The 17,272-nt window shown below is 43.9% G+C and overlaps 2 protein-coding genes across 4 annotated transcripts in view; one reads left to right on the forward strand and one right to left on the reverse strand.

The window, feature by feature from the left end:
• The first annotated feature begins 5,357 nt into the window (after window positions 1-5,357).
• Window positions 5,358-6,908, forward strand: SOD3 (superoxide dismutase 3). 2 transcript variants are annotated; one of them, XM_054029450.1, is made up of 2 exons: window positions 5,358-5,483; window positions 5,946-6,908. In XM_054029450.1, the coding sequence occupies exon 2, from the start codon at window positions 5,979-5,981 to the stop codon at window positions 6,714-6,716; it is 738 nt and encodes a 245-aa protein (XP_053885425.1). In that variant the 5' UTR covers window positions 5,358-5,483; window positions 5,946-5,978; the 3' UTR covers window positions 6,717-6,908. The 2 variants fall into 2 exon arrangements, with proteins under 2 accessions (XP_053885425.1, XP_053885424.1); XM_054029449.1 differs by having other exon boundaries at window positions 5,359-5,483; window positions 5,963-6,908.
• A 2,808-nt stretch (window positions 6,909-9,716) lies between these two features.
• CCDC149 (coiled-coil domain containing 149) overlaps window positions 9,717-17,272 on the reverse strand; it is a 60,535-nt gene continuing 52,979 nt past the window's right edge. For both annotated transcript variants that reach the window (XM_054029448.1, XM_054029447.1), the window contains 2 exons: window positions 14,208-14,324; window positions 9,717-12,150 (listed from right to left, as the gene is read on the reverse strand). In XM_054029448.1, the coding sequence (XP_053885423.1) occupies window positions 11,438-12,150; window positions 14,208-14,324 (830 nt within the window). In that variant the 3' untranslated portion in view covers window positions 9,717-11,437. The remainder of the gene's footprint in view (window positions 12,151-14,207; window positions 14,325-17,272) is intronic.

Below are 17,272 nucleotides of genomic sequence, written 5' to 3' on the forward strand. Positions count from 1 at the left end.
GTATTCTGGTGCTTCAGGGCAGGGGAAAGCAAGTCACAAAGTTCCATGGAAGTGCCCTTACGCATGCGAAAGTTTCGCAGACACTGGGAATTGTCCCACACCTGCAACACGATGCGGTCCCACCAGTCTGTGCTTGTTTCCCATGCCCAGAATCAGCGTTCCACGGCATGAACCTGCCCCAGTTACACCACGGTTTGCACATTGCTGGGGCCTGTACTTTGTGAGAGGTCTACGTCCATGTCAATTTCCGCATCACTCTCGTTGCCGCGCTGCAATCGCCTCCTGGCCTGGTTTTGCTTTGGCATGTTCTGGCTCTGCATATACTCCAGGACAATGCGCGTGGTGTTCATAGTGCTCATAATTGCCGCGGTGATCTGAGCAGGCTCCATGATCCCAGTCCTATGGCGTCTGGGCTGAAAAAAGGCGCGAAACTATTGTCTGACGGAGGGAGGGAGGGAGAGAGGGGCGAGTGATGACATGGCTTACAGGGAATTAAAATCAGCAAAGGTGGCTGTGCATCAGGGAGAAACACAAACAACTGTCACACAGAATGCCCCCCCCCCAAAGATTGAACTCAAAACCCTGGGTTTAGCAGGCCGTTGATTTCACGGAGGGAGGAGGAAGCAAATGAATACAGAACAAATCTGGTCCATCTATTTTTTACATCTTAAGCTGGCAGCAGACGGTGCAGCATTACTGATAGCCATCGGCATCTTCTGGGTGCTTGGCAGAAAATGCTGTATTACGACTGCTAGCCATCATCGTCAAGACGGTTCAATAGGACTGCCGGCAGGACTGAGTCTCCAGGAGACAAAACATGTCTGCCCAGGTGCCTCTGACCGAACTCACTGAGGAGTACGACGACAATGGATACCAGTCGTAATACACCATCTACTGCCAAAAGGCAATTAGCTGTTGCTGTGTAGCAATGCAGTACCACGTCTGCTGACACCCAGATGACATATGGTGACGGTGAGCTGAGCTGAGCTGAGCGGGCTCCATGCTTGCCATGGTATGTTGTCTGCACAGGTAACCCAGGTAAAAAGGCACAAATCGATTGTCTGCCGTTGCTCTCACGGAGGGGGAAGGGGAAGGGGAAGGGACCTGACGACATGTACCCAGAACCCCCCGCGACCAGGGCCGGCTCTAACTTTTTTGCCGCCTCGGGCAAAAAAGAGGCACGCTGCCTTACCATACCCCCCCATGAGCGCCGCTGAAATCCCCGCCCCCCCAGCACCACGCAACCCAAAGCCCCACCCCCTCCAAGTGCTGCGCAGCCCGAAGCCCCCACCCCAACTCCGAGCGCCACACCGCGCCAGACCCCATCCCCCCCGAGCACCCCACTGCCCAAAGTCCCCGCCCCCCCTCCGAGCACCACACCGCCCAAAGCCCCTGCCCCCCCTCCGAGCACCACACTGCCCGAAACCCCCCCGAGTGCCGCCTGAAGCCCCGCCTCTCCCTCTAAGCGCCGCCCGAAACCCCCCCGAGCGCTGCCCGAAGCCCCGCCTCTCCCTCCGAGCACCGCCTGAAGCCCTGCCTCCCCTCCAAGTGCCGCGCCGCCCGAAGCCCCGCCCCACCCTCCGAGCACCACCTGAAGCCCCATCCCCCCTCCAAGCACCGCGCCACCCAAAGCCCCGCCCCCCCCGCCGAATCCAAAGAAATAAAAATAAAAATAAAATAAAATCGAGCACCGCCCTGCCCCAAGCACGTGCTTGGTCGGCCGGTGCCTGGAGCCAGCCCTGCCTGTGACGCTGTTTTTGCATCATCAGGCATTGGGATCTCAACCCAGAATTCCAATGGGCGGCGGAGACTGCGGGAACTGTGGGATAGCTACCCACAGTGCAACACGCCGGAAGTTGACCCTAGCCTTGGTACCGTGGATGCGGTCCGCCGACTTAATGCACTTAGAGCATTTTATGTGGCGACACACACAATCAACTGTATAAAACCGATTTCAGTAAAACCAGCTTCTATAAATTCGACCTAATTTCGTAGTGTAGACATACCCTTAGTCATCTCAAGTAAAGTGCCAGAACACTAAGGGTTGGGCTCTGACTCCCTCTGCAAGGACGTCAAACTTAATCATCACCATTAATTAGCAGCTCAACCAACTCATGTGCATTCCTGAGTACGCACGCCAAAGAACAGCCTCTGCAGCCTGTGTGTTCTAGAGCAAGCTGCCCCCAAAAGCAAAATCTTTCTGATGCTGAGAAATACTTTCTTCAAACCCTATCTTGACAAGTGCAATTAGATGTCCTCCGCACACAAGATTGGATGGCCAGGTAGGCCTATTAATGCCAAGGCTGCACCTGGAGGAAGAGCCAGGGAAACAGGGAATTAATTACAAGCAGGTTTAATAGTGCAGAACAGGCAGGGCCTATAAAGCCAGAAAGCTGGCAACAGACAGTGGCATTGGCTGCTGCTGGGAAAGGGCAGTCACTCTGGGCTGGTCTACACTACATGATTAGTAAGGCAGCTTAAGTCTACCCAATTATGTCAGTGTCTATACTACAGCCTTCCTCCCGCCAATGTAAGTGCCCTTCTACACCGACATAATAACTCCACCTCCACGAGAGGTGCAAGACTTATGTCGGTATAGTTAGTCATGCATTATCTGCGTAGACACTGTTTCTTACATGGCTGTTGGATGACTTATCAATTTCACGAAAGTCGGGCAACTAGAGCCTAGCTGCCCCCCCACACCCAGGTAGCCGGACCCCACTCCCTGCTGGGAGCCAGGGAGAGAACGGGGGATAGCCCGCTGAGAGCCCTGGAGCCTGTGGTGCAGTCAGGCTCCTGGCAGGGAGCTGAGACACAGATGTTTGCTCCCCACACTGCCCCTCTGAGGATGCGCACCACCGAAAAGAGGGTAGAGTGGACATGCACTACCACAGTAATTAGTGTGGTGTCTGTAAACTGACCTAATACAAGTCGACTTATGTTTCCAGTGTAAACATACCATCCCTAGGAAGAGGGAGGAGGGTTTGGAGCTGGTACACACTGATAGAGGAGGGGAACCAGGAGAGGTAGGAAGCTGTCCAGGAAAGGAGCAATGAGGGCTGGGAGAGGAAAGCCCAGAACTGCTGGGTGTAGGGTCCCTGAAGTTGAGGGCAGGCCCGGGTTCCCCTACCAGCCACCAAGGGCATGGCCTAGACCAAAGGGACAGTGAACGGGAAGACTGCCTGGGTCACTGTGGGAGTGAGAGAATTTAGAGGACTGTACCCTAGAAGAGGAGAAATGCTGAGTGACCTAGCCAGAGCGCTGAGTCATGAAAAGGACACTGGTCTCTGGGACGAAAGAGGCGCTGCAGACTCGAGAGAGACAGTGTGATAGCATGCGACCACAGAATGGGGATTAGTTCTTGAGGTTGACACCCCACAGTGACTAGGAGGAGGTGCCAGACAAGCGGTGAGTGGCGCACCCCATTGCAATGGGATAATCAGTAACTCTGAAGCCTGTTTATATAGCTAAGAAGTTGAAATTGCCCATTTTACAACTGACTTCCCTCAACCTTTTGGCTTTTTTTGTCTTAAACAACTCGACTTTTCACTGGAACACTTCATCTCTTCAAAACATCTTAGAAATTATCTTCAGTTAGTTTCACTCCATCACTGTGCTGTAGTTACATATTAATTACATGTTACAGATAGGAAACTGTTGGATTAAGTGACTTGGACAAGGCTATTGAAGAGGAAATGTGAGAACTAGGATCAAAACTCAGGCATTCCTCTCTCAGTCCTGAGCTTGTACTGTGCCTACCTAAGATTATAAATAAATAAATTAATGGAGATATCCCATCTCCTAGAACTGGAAGGGACCTTAAAAGGTCATTGAGTCCAGCCCCCTGCCTTTGCTAGCAGGACCAAGTACTAATTTTGCCCCAGATCCTTAAGTGGCCCCCTCAAGGATTGAGCTCACAACCCTGGGTTTAGCAGGCCAATGCTCAAACCACTGAGCTATCCCTCCCCTCATTTATTATATGATTATAAACCAATCATAGCTTCTACTTAAGGCCACTGTGTAGCTTCCATCCCTGTATTACCCACATACCTCATAACTTTTAATGTATTTATCCTCATACCGCTCCTGTGAGGCGGAGAAGTTTTATTTTCACCCAATTTACAGATGGGAAACGAAGGCACAGGGAAATGAAATGACTTGCCCATCATCGTGCAGGGAGACTGCAGCAGAGCAAAGAATTGAACCCAGATCTCCTAGCCCTAACTGATGGACCATTCCCCCCCCAATCTCCTTCCCCAGACAAAAATCAGTTTTCCAGTACGCAAATCTGACTGTAAGCTGCATCTAGAGAATGTTCCATGAGAATTAACTAACAGTGCTAACAATTCCAGAAGCTGCCAGTGCCACATGCACCCCCTTTCTTTGAGCCCCCATCCCCACGCTATAAAACCCCCAACTGTGCCACAACTGTTTTTCTGCATATGCAGTAGATTAAGAGCCAGGGCCGGCATTAGGGGGGAGCAAGCAAGTTCTCAAGACCCAGGGGTCTTGAGGGGAGGGATAGCTCAGTGGTTTGAGCATTGGCCTGCTAAACCCAGGGTTGTGAGCTCAATCCTTGAGGGGGCCACTTGGGGATCTGGGGCAAAATCAGTACTTGGTCCTGCTAATGAAGGCAGGGGGCTGGACTCGATGACCTTTCAAGGTCCCTTCCAGTTCTAGGAGATGGGATATCTCCATTTATTAAATAAATAAATAAAAGCAAGGCAATTGCTCAGGGCCACACACAACAGGAGGCCACACAAAGCTAAATTGCTCAGGCTTCAGCTTTCTGCCCTGGGCCCCAAGCAAGTCTAACACTGGCCCTGCTCTCTGGTTCATTTTGGCAGAACCCCGGCAACCTGTGCTCATTCCCTCCCCCTACCCCTCAGAACCCCTGGTTGAGAACACTGCTTTAAGCTCCAATTGTGCCTTTCAGATTCTGTAATCCCAGCAGCTCCGTATGTGTTCATGTAAATAGTGTCCTGATATTAAAGCAGCTGCTAACACTATTTCTAATAAAATAAAATGCAGCATCTTGCAAAATCTGTGACAAATGATAGATTTAAGTGGAAGAACTGTCTAAACAAAGATGACTGTACCCTGATAAAATTCTCCTTCTCCCCCATCACTCTCATGCTTTAAATACACATATGAAATCATGAAAGGGAAGATTAACTTAAAAACTTGGTAACCAATTTTCAAGAAGTCAGGGAGGTCTTAGAGCCAGTTTGCTGTAGGGACTCTGGAAAAGGAGACAAACTGTTTACCCTTTCTAAAAAGTTGCTAGTTAAACTTTTTCCTCCTCTCTTCCCAGAGTTCTATTGGCCACTCCCATGAACTAGTGTTACCCAACTTTTACATAAACACGCAGCTCTCATAAGCCTCAACTGCAGAGAAGTCTGGAATTTGGGCTGATCACTACTCATTTGCAAAAACAGAGACTGCAACCCACGGTGAAGAGCTTTTGGAAAATCTTTGAAAAGGTAGGCAACATTGGAATTGTTTTTAATAATCAGTTGGCTGCAAACATGTAGCCCATAAGAAGTCTCCTGGCAGATTTTCCTTGTGGGGTTTGATTTAGAGAAAAATTCTCAATACTAATTCAAAAATTGAATAAAGTTTAGATTTGATTTCTTCAAGAAGGAAGATATTGCACACCTGCTCTGCACTCTAGATTGCTGATATTTTTGCAGTCATAGGTGGTAGCTTATGTATGTTTAAAAACTGCATATGAAGAGAGCATTCTAGGTTAGTCAGATTATTCATTGTAGAGAGATTTAGAAATAAGCTGAGTGTGTCGTGACCACACGGTTCAGCTGTTTTGCTTGGTAATATTAAAAGCTAATGATGTGCCTGTTCCTTTCGCCATAATGGGTTACTATGCCTTCTACATAGAATAATAATAAAAAAAAAATCATGGAACTTTTTCCCTTGCCTCTTTGTAGCCTTTTGTATTTTGCAGGTTGGGAATTGCAAACATGTTTCTGTTCCTTTACCTGGTCATCAGCCTGGGCCTCTCTGCATCTGGTGTTGTGAGGGGAGAAGGTGAGGCTGATTCCAATGGAGACAGCCCACTTCAAGACATACAGAAAAAAGTGAATGACCTGTGGCAGAATTTACTCTACCCACAGTTCATCAATGAGACGACTAACCGGATCGGTTATGCCACTTGTGAAGTGAAGCCCAGCTCCAATCTAGATGCTGACAAGCCACAGGTGACAGGCCAAGTCTTGTTCAGACAGTCCTACCCAAATGGAAAATTAGAGGCTCTTTTTGACTTGAATGGGTTTCCATCAGGCAGCAATCAGTCTGGCAGAGCTATTCACATCCATAAGCTCGGAGACCTCAGCAACAGCTGTGACTCTACTGGGGGGCACTATAACCCTTTCAACGTGAACCACCCTCGCCATCCAGGGGATTTTGGCAACTTCTACTCTAAAGAAGGCAAAATTAGAAAATACAAGCCAAATCTGCTTGCCACTCTGTTTGGCCCCTACTCCATCATGGGGAGATCCATTGTGATCCATGAGCAGGAAGATGATATGGGCAAGGGTAACAATAAAGCCAGTTTGGAGAATGGAAATGCTGGCAGACGTCTAGCTTGCTGTGTCATTGGGACATGCAACAAGAACTTATGGGAGCAAAAGTTTCCTGACATTACAGAGAGGAGGAAGAAGAGGATCACAAATGAGCACAAAACAACCAGGCCTAACTAAAGACCAACATGCCATCTATTGCCTAGGCAGCACAGAATAGATATAGTCCATGTAATTGATCACTGAGACACATGGGAAAGGTTTCCTGTTTCCATTGAGTCTCTGTCTTGTGGCTTTCTAAGAAACGCATATTGCTCTATAGATGTTTTTCCCTGCCGTAAGCAGATTAATAAAAAAACAGCATCAACTCAACTTTGCAATGTAGTTTTTTTTTTTTAACTTAAAACTCCCATTTATTCAGCTCAAAAGTTTAGTGCAACATGGTAAGACCAGCAAAATATTTAGTTTATGAAATCTAGAAAAAGCTTGTCCATTCTAATGGATCTCTTAAACGATCACAAGCTTAGGTACAAAGAAAAAGACAAATTAATGAAAAACTGCTTTTGGCTAAGATGCTCTGCAGTGTTTTTCTACATATCTGAAAAGTATAAAGATTTCTATAACTTCAACAGCTTTGTGTGGTAGCCTGCTAGAGCTAGATAATAGCCTTCTCCTCAGATTCAGGGAGAGTATAGACATTATTTCTATTTTTAACTTCTGATCCATTATACTATTCTACTTATATTTGGAGGTTTTATTCTCCAACATGTATGAGCTTAACTGGTTTGAGTTATCCATACGCCATAACCGAGTCACATTGTTTACATTTGAAAGTAGATTTACAAGAACTGTTCTGGCTTTTTTTTTTTTAAATAGTAAGTAGCCTGGAAATTTTGGGGAGCTTACTACTAGATAACACATCAGGTAAAATTGTGTAATGCTGTTCACACAATATAGATACTGTAGATATTTTTAAAATTAATGTATTTTGAAGGCAAGTGTACATAGTGTGATCTTCCATACCCACACAAATATAGCAAATTAGTCTGTTCAGATTGCAAGGAATAAGTGACAGTAAAAAAGACTTTCAATTTAGATTGTTTTATACAAACTGAAGAAAGTTATTGAATAAAATCTTTACATTCCTTGTTTTATAAAAAGTAATGTATGACCACAATTTAATATATGACCCACTGATAAAACACTAAGGTATAATTAATGTCCCTCCCATATTAATAAGGGAGAAGATAAAAGACAACAAATCTGGAAATTTGTCTTTATTCCAGGAGCCAAAATATATATATATTTATATATAGTTATGTTGCATGGTGTCTGTAGATTGCAACAAAGGAAAGGCTTGCAAATAAATAAAAGCTATATCTTTCTTTAAATAAAACTATAAAACAGCAACTGGTAAAAAAAATCCCAATCTTTTAAAAATTAATCTCAGTTAAGATTCTAAAATACATTCCTGAGCTCATGTGGATTAAAGAAATTCTAATTTCTTTATTATACAAGTTACCCTATGCATAAAAATAGTCTCACTTAGAAAGGAAGCAGTGCTTTAAAAGATGATTCTTAATCTGTCATTTTCACAAACTTACATTTTAAAGATTCGGTGAACACTTTTTCTGAAATAGGTTTAATTTTAAGGGTCTTGTGTCTTCTTTTTTCCATTTCTCCCAGTTAAGACATGTATTTGCTGCTGGGCTCCAGTACAAGTTCATTGTCTTTCAAAATGGTATAGAATAAGGGAAGTCATCTGGTCTGATTATGAAACAGCATTCTTAAAAATCAGTTTTTGAAATGTTGCATTTGAAGCTGCCACTCTGTCTCCTGCCCTCCCACATTAGTGATAAAGTTTATGGTTGGGTATGCCTGTCAGAGCATGGTTTAAAGTCCTACAGAGACAGCATGTAGGTCTCAACAGAGAAGGCCTGATTCTTCTCCCAGCTGGTGTAAATCAGAAGTAATTTCAGTAAAGACAACAGTTATACTAGTGTAACAGCAGCACCAGTAAAAGGAAAATAACCCCCCCCCCCCCAACATTCAGAGTCAATTGTAATTTTATTGCAGCAAACAAATCTTACTTTAAGAGTGGTTTGGTGCAGTATTGAAGCTTCATGTCTCAGCCTGTAAAGGCTCAAGTCCCAAGGATGAAGGCTAAGAGCACAGCTGGGAGGATGCAGAGTCCCCTGTGTGGAAAAGGGTACAAACTGCATTGCACTGGACTCCCTGTAGACAGGGCAATGATGTGGTACTGAAGTGAGGTCTGCAGGGAGCCTCCTAGCCAGAGTCTGTGCCAGCAAGTGGTTGCAAGGATACAGAAGAGGAATTTAGGTGGGTAGGAACGGGGAGAGATTAATCCATAGAAGGATCTAATTTACAGGAGGTTTTTCAAAGAGCAGCCTGCCAACCATATCAGGACAGAAACAAGACAGTTTTATGTGCTAAAGATACTTGTCAGCCTGAGTCTGCTCTGACTTTACACCATTACCATAATGATTTCAGTGGGGTACTCCTAATTTAATAACTGATCCAAAGCCTATAATAGTAGACAAGAAAAAGCCTCCCATTGACTTCAATGAGCTTTGCCTCAGGCCTCTACGCCAATGTAGGGGAGAGGAGAATCAAGCACACACATACCTTCAACATTTCAGAGTTAAGCTGTATATACAAACACTGACATTTAGGGATTAAAAAAAAAAAAAAAAAAAAAAAATCAAAGCCAGCCTCAATTCTGGCTGCATTTTTATTCAGAACTTCACTAGCATTTAGCTTTGGAACGCCTCAGGCTGTGATGAAAGATGGAAAGGAACACACACCTTGGAATAAACATTACATGGAGGGTAATATTTTAAATATTACAAAACCCTGTAAAAATCTCTTCAATTATTTCAGTGCATGTCTATTTTTCTTCATGCTTGCCAGTGCTGTCATAAATAACTGAGTCAATAATGTAATCCATTATTTTTCCATTAATAGCAACAGTCCCTCTTGGTCTTTGGGTTTTGAGGAACATAAATATATCTGGGGCCAGGGAAGAAAGCTTAAACTTTTCAGTGTAGCATGCCCCCAAGGCATCTGAATTTGGAACAAACTGGTTCAAAGGGGGATGTTATTGATACCAGTGTGATGCAATGCCACAGTCCCTTGAAGTAGAAAGGAAGCATTTTAGAGGAGTGATACAAGTATTCCTTTATTGCCTGCACACAGCAACGAAAGAGCAGACAGCAGAGAAAGGGTTACATGCATGCCCCTCTTAGGGGAATGCACAAAAACAAGAGGCAGGTCACATTTTTCAGCCTCCCATCATTCATTATATTCAGATGTAACCATTACATATATTCTTTCTTCTGCCAAGCACAAACTGTTAATGGAATCAAAACACCTTTGATTATGGCAGCACCTGCTAGTTCAGATCCATATAGAGACAAGTTTGTCAGTGCTGCTAATACAAACCCTGTTTTTCAGTAGCTGACAAGTGGGCTGTAAAAATCTGCAGCTGGCAGATATTTGTCAAACAAAGGCTCAATCTGGGAGGGATTCTCCTTTTTATTAGTAGTTTATTAAATTTGGTTTAATTCTCTCTGATTGGTTTCAAGTTCTAGGAGTGAGAAATGAACATTTACAGACAATTAGGTCCCAAGCCAGCAGAAAAATTGCCTCCACGGCTGCTAGCCCACAGAAGCTCCACAGCTGCAGAGACTGTTCCCTATTCTAAAAAGAGGAGAGGAAGTGCCTCCCCAGCTCTAACAGCTGTGAACTCCAACATTAACTATTCCCTTGCCGCTGCCTTCCCGGGGGGCAGAGTGGCACAACTCCATCACTAGAGAGCTGGGGACTTGCTCTGCACGCCCCCCACTCTAACACCAGAAGGTTTTTCTTGCTGACTACGTATCAGCGTGGGAAGAATTTTAAAAGGGCGACTGGGGCCCAAAGAATAACCCCACCACTATCCAAAAGACTGGTAAGCTGGGGGAGGAAAGGAAGAGTTATCTGCACTCCAGAGTCACATTTTTGTTTTATACCTAATAAAAGTGGAGATAGGCCTAGATCCACTTAGTCTCCCACCAGGGGCCACACAGGTGACTCCAGCCCAAGGGATAGGAACATAGTCCCATGACTTGGCACTAGCAGTCCACAATAGGAAGCTGGCCTATATACACAAGTCTCTCCCCCCCCTCCCCCCGGGCAGCTCTGCTACACCCCCTAGGATGATTTTTTTTACTTCCCCGGGGAACTTTCCCTGTACTAGAGCAGCTTTAAGAGCTTCAGCTGGAATGGGGCCTTAATACTTTGTGACCTAAGTCCCCTGCGTTTCCTTGGGGCGAGTGGAGGAAGGAAAACTTGAGAGGAATGTAGAGGAGATATGAAGGTTTAAGAGATGGAAACTGCATGTGCAGGGGCTACTTTTCAAAACCATTTTGCTTTTCAGTAGGAATCAAATGCTGCTATTCTAAATATGCACTCACAGCAAGTATGCACAGAGAGAACACAAGTTTGGAAAAATAAACAAAAGCCTGTTACCTTTACATTCTTTTAGTTTATCATTTCAAATTTTCATCTGCTGAAAATAGCCATTTGAAACTCCTAAAATACACACCAGTAAGCATTGTGCATTGGACAAGAGCATACATGCTATGGAGACCCAGCTAGGACTTGACATGATAAAGGATAATGGTGAGTCTCCTGGCCCCATTTTTTCTCAATTATGTCAGTCTCTCTAGAAACTTCAATCACTGTAAACACCAGAGCCATCATTAACCCTGGCCCCCATCATTTTCAAGTTCTATCCATTTTATATATTTACATTATTTTGGTTAAGCACAGTCAATGTTAATAGAAAAACATCTTTTTAATGGACAAATGCTGACAGACCCATGTAAAAAAACCCAATTCTATGGCAGATTAATTCGGTGACTATCCGTACTCATGGCAGTACAGCTTCCACTGTAAGAGGATGAAAGGGAGAAGCTTGAGATCTTGGATTTCATACCACAAGCCATGCTGTTATCCAAATATTCGGAGCATTCAGAAGGATCAGATGATTTGTCACACTCAGGTTCAGGGGGATTACTGGAGACGTTGCTTAAGTCAGAGGTTGAAACAGTTAGTTCTCCACATCCTTCTGTGTCTTCAGCGTCCAGTGTGTTGCCATTTCCACCCTCTCTCTTACTTACATTTTCACATTCATTCTCTGAGATTTCCTCACGGTCTTTCAGGACCCAATTTTCAGCTGCATGCTCATTCTTGGAATTTGATGGCTCCACAGGGTCAAATGGGTCAGGGCTGGATAAGGGGGACTCTTCCTTGGATGAGCTGCTAAGTTCTGATTGGTCCATTGTACTCCGGCCCTCCGGTAGACTTTCTGTTCTGCTCCCTTCCAGTTCTGCAGCTGCCTGTTCTTCTGTCAATTTAATTATTTTACTTCCAAGACTGTTTATTTCTTCCTCCTCAGAAGGAAACTTGGGTAATGAGGGATGAAAAGGCTTAGTTTGGTTACTGTTATTTATGTTTGCTTGGGAATTGTCGTAGACCGTAGCAGCTTCCTCTGGAACTGTCAACTCTGTTGAAACAGCATAAATTTCATCTTGTTTTCCATTCTGTTTTGCTAAGAGAGAAATGGGACAGCGTCATACTAGTGTACGTTATATAAATTTATATGCATGGGGCATTGACCAAGAAAGCCATGCAGAAGATGATCTAGCTAGCGAAATACCAGTGCCCCACCACCACGGTAAAAGATTGATCAGAGCACAAATTAAACTATCTCATTCTGGACTCACTTCAAAGAACAGAACCAATCAGAACAGTGGGAAGTTCTTACTGGATAGGGTCTAGTTATTTCAGAGATAGCCTCTCTTACATAACTCTGACAGCTGTGATAAAGAAGGACATTATAGCTGATGGAGCCTAGGACAAAACTTTCAAGGAAGATCTTTTTCTGCGTAAGGCCCAGGGTTGTAGAATTTCCGGCCACAAGAGATCAGTAATAGGCCAAGACAATGCCACTTTTAGGTGTTAAGATCCATTTCTCTTTCCGTAAGCCTTTCTCCAATAATGAAGTTATATAATTAACCCTACAACATTTTACCTGAATAACATGCTTTGATAGCAGCCTAAGACAAGGCAGGGGCAGAATTTTTTTTTTTTTTTTTTTTTTTTTTTTAACATTTTAAGTGTATCATTACAACAAAATCCAAACACTGAATATAACTATACAAAAACAATTCAGAAAGAACGGATTATGCAATTAAAGACAGCATCATAGTGCATCTGCACAAGGGGGCCAAACTAGGTTGCACCACAGAGGCCTCTGTTACTTGAGCTAACAGAGTAACTGACAGCAGTGGTAGATTGTCATCCTCACTGTGGACTACTAGAGGGGGATGTGTTTTGCAAGTGTTTGCTTGCAATAGAGGAGTGGTGATCTTTGTTCTCAGGAACAGCTCAACTGTTTTGGCTGAAATTTAACAAACAAAAACAAAAACAAAAAAACCTAAAAAACAATTCCGTCTGAGACAGACACCCAGCATGGAAAATTTCAACCCAAATGGCTGGAGTTCAGCAAGGTTACATGCAAGTGAATGCAGGGTCTTATAATGGGAAGTGTTGCGCAACCTTAATACTAGGCAGATCTACCAGCCCTGCACACAATGACAAATAACAAGGCAAAGTCAATATAACGGTATCAACTAAACACTTTCAGAGAGTAAAGATTTAATTAGAACCAATGATTATTTAAAATGATAATTAATATTTGTAAGTTACATATATATTCAATGAAGGAGTGGTAATATGATTTAATTTTTTATTTTTAGCACAGTAAAAATCAGCTGATCAAGATTAAAAGTGATCAATTGCTGTCAATCATCTGATAACATGGATAATAAAGTCAAAATGAAGCCATGATCTATTTAATTTGAGGAATTAATATCAAAGCATTTACAATGCTTCATGGCTGACTGAATAAGATCTGGGCATGCCAAAAATTTTATAGCCATTAAATAGCTTATCCAAATGCTGATAGGCAAGTCTCAAAATCTATTCCCTGTCCACCAAGAAAAACTAAAGAAAAGTCGTGTTTTCATTAAAATATTAGCCTGTTCTTGGTATAAAACAGAGCTGAGCTGGACTTTTAAGGAAAGCTCTTAGAGCCTGTGATTGGGAAAGGATTTTAACAAAATGCATGCATGAATATAAAAGAAGAATCAATTGCTCAACAGCAGGGGTTTATTTCAATTTGCCAGGCACAATCAGGAAGCCTTTCATCTGTAGATCAGGTCTAATGCAGGAGAGTGCTAAGCTTGTTCCATAGTCTGCTTTCCTACCATGCACTGTAAAGTGGGGGGAGGGGAGGACAGGAGGGAGCCAGCTTTACAGGTACAATGTGTTGCTTTCCTATGGCATACAGCTATGTTGCAAAATTCCTTTGAGCTGCTAAAACCTGACCTCTAGCACTGTGCAAGTCACTATACAGTCATTTATCAGTCCCTCCATGCCTGTTCAAACTGTGATGATCCCCCACTTTGGTTGTGATTGATTTACTTAATCTTTGTGATCACAGAATCTTTACCTTCCGCTATACTGGCATGAAACCTTGGCTTTTACTTTTACTGTATTTGATAAGACGTGTAGTGTCGACCCATCTCTGTCCTACATGTTTACCTTCATGCCTCTGTGCTTGATTCTGTTGTGGCTTGTCAGCAAATGTTAGCAGTGGCGATCTTGACCTCTGTAGAACAGGCAGGGTTGGGTCACTGAATGTTATGGTATCTTTTCCACCTGAAACGAAGAAAGCATTGGAAAGATTCAGTAGATGATTGTAATGAGTGATCACCAAAGAGTTTGCTTTTGTTTAAAAACATCTTGCAGTTTAACTAGTTTTTTCTGCCCTTACAAAAAGAAGTAGAGTGATATGTTAAGTAGCTCTTAAAATGATTTTTTCTGCAGAACAAAGTGCCAATGTACTGCAGCTGAAGTGCACTAGCCAAATACAAAGAGCAGACACTCATTTCTACCAACACTACTGGTTAAAGGGCAGTTCTCTAATTTGCTGAAAGACGACCAGCTGCTGCTGTATTCTGCTATAATCAGATCATATTAGAAGTGATGCAGAAAGTATTATTTTTAGATTAAAGCGTTACACTAATGCAGAGATCATTTACATCTAGACTCAAGGAGCACACCATGCCAACAAACATTTCACTGTCCTTTTACCCTCTACATTCAGCTTTCATTGCTATACCCTCAATATTACAAATGCAATTTTGTACCCTCTTTTTTATATAAATTGTATCCTCAAAGGCTTATAGTATTAGCATAAATTATGAGATAGGCAGTAAACACAAACAGTAATATTGCAAGAAAAAGGAGGGCTAGGGGATTTTAATCCATGGACCAAAATCCATGTCTAAGGGGTCTGGTTCCATGTCAGACCAAAAGGGTTTAATTTCCCAGTTCCACTATGGATATAATTTTGCAAGTTTCTGAGAGGCCTATAGAACACTCCCAGCTAATAAATAAGGTCTCGACAGATGTTCTGCTCAGACTATTGCTACTGCTCCGCCTGTCTTCATTAAACAAATAAGATGACACGTTTGTATAACCAAATTTGTTTGAGTATACTCTGCATGTTGTCTTACATCAGTGTCAAAAGCTAGGGTTTTAAAGAGGGACTAGTGATTTTGGGGTCCTCAATTTTTAGGTGTCGAGTCTGTAAACACCTTAAGGAGTCTGCTATTCTGGAAGTTCTGAGGACCCTCCCTTTAAGTCAGGTCCCTTACTTCAGATGTCAAGTTGGGATTCCAAAAATCTCTAGTCACTTTTGAAAAATTTGGCTGCAACCATGCTTCCACGTCTGTTCAGTGTCTAACACAACGGAGATCTGACCTTGCTGGGGTCTGTGTGTTACAGTAATACACATAAAATAATAATGCTGGAGAAGTTTTGACCGGATCAAGATCAGAATTCCAACTTAAACAATTTGCATTTGAACTCTGCGGCTTCTATAGCAAATAATAAAATTATGGAGTTAGATAGCCGAGTGAGAAAAATTATAATGTAAAGGAAAAGGGACAAGTTTTCAGCTGAAAATTGAAGGTGGGCAGCTGATGAGGCAGAACAAACCTAAGGGCTGTTCCAAATGGCACAAACTGAAGGGGGAAAGGCTTCTCTCTACAACAGTGGTAAGACTGTATGGAGAGATGGGCAGGGCTAGATTAACAGAGGTGGTTGTGAGTAATGACATGAAAGGTTTATGACCCAGGATGGAGCAAGTCTGTGGAGATATTTAAAAAAACAGAAATGTCTCTTCCTAGACAGAATGGGAGCCAGCGGAGTTGTTTATTCTGAGCACCTTGCACGGCATGTCAGATTCAGAAAAGTAAAGCCTAAGCTAGGATGCTTGTGGCTTCCAGTACAAACACCAAAGCAGTCTGACTTCCAACCAGCTGTTACCCAGTAAACACATTCACTTTTAGAACTTTCGCCATCCCCTTTGAAGCCAACTGGTTCCACAAAGTAGTCAGATCATCATCATCATCTAAGCAATACTGTCTGACCTGCCTAAAAAGTCTTATTAATATATAAGGCTACCTTTTAGACACAGGTATTTTGTGTAAAAGTCATGGACTGGTCACGGGCCGTAAACAAAAATTCACAGGCCCATGACCAGTCCATGACTTTTACTAAAAATACCTGCCCTAAGTAAAACTTGGGTGGGGTTGCTCTGGGGTGTGCATGCCCCAGGGGCGCCGCGGGTGCTGGGGGAGGTGATCCAGGACCCCCGCTTGTACTGGGGGAGGGGAGAGTCTGGTGGAGGCTTCCTACCCGGCTCCGCATCCCTGCAGCTCCTAGGCAGCGGAGACAGGGGCCCAGGCAGGAGCTCCTCTGCTGCTCCCACCACAAGCACCGGATGCCGCAGGTCCCATTGTCCAGGAACCACAGCCAATGGGAGCTGCAGGGGCGGGGCCCGTGGGTGCCAGCAGTGGGCAGCATGCAGACCACCTCCACCTCCCCGCGCTCCTCTATCGCCTAGGAGCTGCAGGGGAGCCCCACCCCAGGTAATCACACCCCGCCCCCGCATCCTCCAAACCCTTGCCCCTAGCCCTGAGCCCCCTCCCACACATCTAAACTGCGGCTGCTGGCCCAGGAAGCCATGGCTTCCGTGACAGACTTGTAGCCTTATTCATACATCATAACAGTGATTCACATCCTTGTAAGTGGGAGGTTTGAATACTGCTGCCCCATATTCTGTGAAGCATGGTATGAGTGGGGCTATCAAATGTAATTTTGATTGAGTGCTTGGAACTAGCTCACTTCTGTATGTTATTCTTCTCCACATATAGCTGCTGGAAGGCACATCCTCAATTTAGGGAGCTTTCAGGGGGGATTTCTGGTTAAAAATGTACAGGGCTGAAAATAAGCAGGCAAACAAGAGAGCTATACATGACAACATAAGTTTGTTTCCGCCTTGCTTTAGAGGAATACGCTGTTCTCAAATGGAGTCTTTTAAATTCCGTCAAGTTTTCACCTCCCTTTAAATATCCGCTCAAAGAAGGTCAAACATAACTGCCTCAGAACTAAATACATCACTCCCTCTGGAGATAGGCCAGTTGAGGAGTTGCATGTTTTAAGTGGGTGGCTGCTGAGTAACAAAAGCCATCTGCAGCATTTCCTGTGATCATACAAAGAAAAGCAAGAGAACTGTTCTTGGACTCAGCTTAATCCTT

Source organism: Malaclemys terrapin, chromosome 5 (genome assembly GCF_027887155.1).
Source record: "Malaclemys terrapin pileata isolate rMalTer1 chromosome 5, rMalTer1.hap1, whole genome shotgun sequence".
NCBI classification, from domain to species: Eukaryota; Metazoa; Chordata; order Testudines; family Emydidae; genus Malaclemys; species Malaclemys terrapin.